This window comes from Benincasa hispida, chromosome 5 (genome assembly GCF_027475165.1).
Source record: "Benincasa hispida cultivar pf3 chromosome 5, pf3_genome.v1.1, whole genome shotgun sequence".
NCBI lineage: Eukaryota > Viridiplantae > Streptophyta > Magnoliopsida > Cucurbitales > Cucurbitaceae > Benincasa > Benincasa hispida.
The window spans coordinates 43,991,575-43,995,947 of record NC_143482.1 but is presented as its reverse complement, the minus strand read 5'-3'; the positions used below and the strand labels follow the sequence as shown (position 1 = coordinate 43,995,947).

At 34.2% G+C, this 4,373-nt stretch overlaps 1 protein-coding gene across 1 annotated transcript; it reads left to right on the top strand.

Moving 5' to 3' along the window:
- Nucleotides 1-1,587: 1,587 nt before the first annotated feature.
- Nucleotides 1,588-4,139, top strand: LOC120077332 (gallate 1-beta-glucosyltransferase 84A23-like). Its single transcript, XM_039031214.2, has 2 exons — nt 1,588-2,651; nt 3,455-4,139. Exons 1-2 carry the CDS (start codon nt 1,656-1,658, stop codon nt 3,920-3,922), a joined length of 1,464 nt encoding a protein of 487 aa, XP_038887142.2. The 5' UTR covers nt 1,588-1,655; the 3' UTR covers nt 3,923-4,139.
- Nucleotides 4,140-4,373: the final 234 nt, after the last annotated feature.

Here is a 4,373-nt window from a genome sequence, read left to right as displayed (position 1 = left end):
TAGTAAATCATATTTAGTAAGACTATACTTATAAATTGAATAAAGTAAAACTAAGTTAATTTTGAATTATTAGGTAATCCACGTGTAAAGCATTAATTTTGAAAGGAAAGAACACAGTTGTCAAGACAATCTTTTTAAACCGGTTTCATGTGATATGTTTAGCACAAATTCAAATTGTTCGTAAATAAATTATTAGGAAGTCCACGGCATGGAGAACGTTTATATATAATATAACTCCCTATATTTATTTAGGAATGAATAAAATATGTTGGCTTGACAAGGGAGAGCACCAATCCACCTTTGGAGGTTAATTTTGACTAGCGGGAGGTTATCAATTTTATTAATAGAGTGGATTCTTCCCTTTCTGAAATTCAGATTTTTATTTTGAAAATATTGTTTTTTGGACAAATCTATTAATATTTTGTATTTTTGTCAGGTTCTTTGAGAGGAGAATAAAATTGTTCATATTTTTATAGATTTGACATCTTCTAAAAGTTAGTTTTTGATCTGTAAACATATTTGGTTTAGATAGTATTTTCCCATCATTCATGATGGAAAGATTAGGTTGTAAACTTCTTTGGTTGTTTTCTTTGTTAGCTTAAAATTAGAAAAATCAAGATGAAAACTAAAAATCGAGGTGACATTATGTTTGAAATTTTCGTCCATGTCACAACAAGTTCATTTTCACATGTGTATGAATTTGATCTATTGAAATGTCTTGAATTTGTTATTTAGTATTTCGCCTAACCAAGAACGATATTTGTACCCTATTCTGTTTTGGGTATAAGAAGGATACTGTATATAAATCTCTTTAAACTTGAAAAAAAAAAATGTATTTTATACTCTTTTCTCCTCAAGATAGTAAAACAACTTTCTCTCCTTTAATAAACCACGTGAATGTGTAGTGGTTCCTTCTTGTGTTGATTCTTTGCTTGTCAATTGTTTTTGTCATAATAGGTTCGACATAGTCATAAGATGTTAAAATCAACATTTTCATTATATCTTATAAAAAACGGTGAAATATAACAAAAGTATAAAATATCAATAAAACAGCAAATATACAAAGCTATGGACTTAATGAGAAATTCAAACTTTTTTCTACAACATGTAGGGTGGAGAAATCAATCATTTGACTTCGATGTTGATAATACAAGTATTATGTCAGTTCAACAATATTTATTTTGACAATTTAAACTTATTTTAAAAGATTGAAATATTTGTTAATTTAAACCATTTTACAAAATTTTCTATAAGCAAATGTTTTTAAAAAATATCCATCGACATTTAAATTTTATTGATTATATATTTTTACTGACATTCTACGAGTCTTCCACATTTCTATCAATGTCAACGTTTAAAGTTTGGGATCTAAAAGATTATGAAAAATCTTAAGTGTTATCTAAATTGAATCTATCTTAGTGTAGTCCCAAATGATTACTCAATAAAATTTTGCCATGTGACAAAATAGTTTTTAAAAGAACTAATTGTTTACATTTTTTTTTATTTAAAGGAATGCATGGGATTTGCCGATTATTATATTACTCAAGAGCTATAAAAATGCACTCAATCAAGCATCCAATCTCACACACAAAAATCTATCCCATCTTCGCCTCAAACCTTTTCAAGCCAAAACTCCCAAACACACACGAAAGCAAATGACTTCCTCCATGGATTCCCTCCCCCATGTCTTTCTCGTCAGCTTCCCTGGCCAAGGTCACATAAACCCCATGCTCCGCCTTGGCAAAAAACTCGCCGTCTCCGGTCTCCTCGTCACCTTATCCACGACGGCCAATCTCGGCCGTGACATGAAGAAGGCTGGCAGCATCTCCGACACCCCAACCCCTCTCGGCCGTGGCTTCCTCCGCTTCGAATTCTTCGACGATGGCCACACCAACGAAGACTCCGTCCCCTCCCTCTCCATGTCCTTCGACCAATACATGCCACAGCTCCGTCGTCTAGGTTCAATTTCACTACTCCAGATCTTGAAGAACCAAACCAAAGAAAACCGACCAGCCGTCTCCTGTGTTATTGGAAACCCTTTTGTGCCATGGGTGTGTGACGTTGCCGACCAATTGGGAATCGCCTCAGCTGTCCTTTGGGTCCAATCATGCGCCGTCTTTTCCATTTATTCCCACCATTTTAACGGCTCAATCCCTTTCCCTTCTGAAACCCAACCAAACGTTGACGTTCAACTTCCTTCTTTGCCTCTTTTAAAGCACGACGAAATCCCAAGCTTTTTGCTTCCGAACAACCCTCTTCACGACATTGGGAAAGCCATTTTGGAGCAGTTTTCGAACCTCTCGAAGCCCTTCTGTATATTAATCGACACTTTTGAAGAACTCGAGAGCGAGATCGTTGACTTCATATCGAAAAAATTCCCGATTAAGGCGGTGGGGCCGTTGTTCATGCATTGTAGTGAAATTAAAACAAGGATTTCGGGAGATTGTTTGAGAGTTGATGAATGTATGGAGTGGTTAGACTCAAAGCCAAAAGGGTCGGTGGTTTATGTGTCGTTTGGGAGTGTTGTTTATTTGAAACAAGAACAAGTTGATGAGATTGCTTATGGACTTATAAATTCTGGGTTTTCCTTCTTGTGGGTCTTGAAACCACCTGCAAGTCTTGGGGTCAAGCGCCATGTCCTTCCTAATGAGGTTTGTACATTTTCTTTTTATTTCTTTTTAAAGAAAACTATTTACATGAATGTGCTATTTTAGTATGTCTCTGTTTATTCACATGTTACATAAATATGAAAAATAGAGGTACAAAAGAAGATGAAATTTTTGGATAGATGTAAAGTACAAAAATGAGTGGAAGATAAAGCTACTTAATAAACGTAAAAATTTCACTAGTATTTACTATTGAAGTTGAGTTGTATACTAACTTAGTTAGTAGGCAAATGAGATTGATCTTCTTTCATTATTTTAATAAATAAATCTTAAGGTCAAATATGTTTAATTAAGTCTTGAGTGCAAAAATGAAGGCTGAAGCCTAAATGATAATTATCAATATCAACAAAAATAAAATAAAATGACGTAAGAGGCATTAAAATATTAGACACTGGCTTTCCTAATATTTTAATTAAATGTTGAAAGCTACATAGTACGTCCCAATCCAATAAAAAATAATAAGATTACAATTGTTAACACTTTAAAATTAATAATGAGGTGTTAGCTTTTAAAAATTTACAATGAAAACAAAATCAATAAGTTAAAAGTGGAATCTAAATTTTATTATATCTACAATTTTTTTTAATATGTTATATGTGTTAATATTTTAAACTTAATTGTTATATTTAAAAAAAAAATCACAAATATTTACGGTATTCTCCCATGCAATTATCGTAGTGGAAAATAAAATTTAAAAGAATTTAAAAAATGAGACTAAGATATCACCATAAAAATTCGACTTTATATATATATATATATATATAATTAGATTCTTTCTTCTCTTATAGATTACGGAAGAGGCCGGCGAGAGAGGGAAGGTGGTACAATGGAGTCCACAAGAACAAGTACTCTCACACCCATCAGTCGCATGTTTCATGACGCATTGCGGTTGGAACTCGTCGGTGGAGGCGATCAGCTCCGGTGTCCCGGTGGTGGCGTTTCCGCAGTGGGGAGATCAGCCCACCAACGCCAAGTTTCTCGTCGATGCCTTGGGTATCGGCATCCGCCTGTCTCGCGGCGCCGGAGAAGACAGACTAATCAAAAGAGATGAGATCGAGAAGTGCCTTAAAGAAGCCATGGAAGGACCCAAGGCAGTGGAGATAAGAAAGAACGCCTTGGAGCGGCAAATTGCGGCGGAGAAGGCGGTGGTTGACGGTGGATCTTCCGATAAAAATATCAAACAATTTATTGATGAGATTAGGAAACGGTCTCTTGTTTGTGGTGGGAATCTCCAAGTTTGTCCCTCTGCTACCTAGAAACTTACAAACTTTCTTTGATCCGCACTTTCCTTTTCTTTCTTTGTTTTTAGACTCTGTTTGCAAGTTTGTGGAAACATCTCAAAAATAATAATTTATTATAACATACAGAAGTGGATAGGTATCAGGCTTTCGATTTAGTTTTCTTCAAAATTTGTACGTTGCATGATCATTTACGAATCTCAAATTTATAATTCTATATCAGTATAATTTATCATATCTTTTCTCACATTATTCAATTTTTTTAATGAAAATTAGAGGTGATTAATAATCAAAATATCTCAATTAGGTTTGACACATCACTAGGCCCCCTCACCATACCTTAATCGATTCAACTTTTATAACAATTATTTTCTTAAACTCTTATCAAATAACTTAGGTCACGTTTACCAATCCGTAACGAAAATTGGTGCAAGGGATTCCATTGATGGCGTATCTAATGGGTCACAAT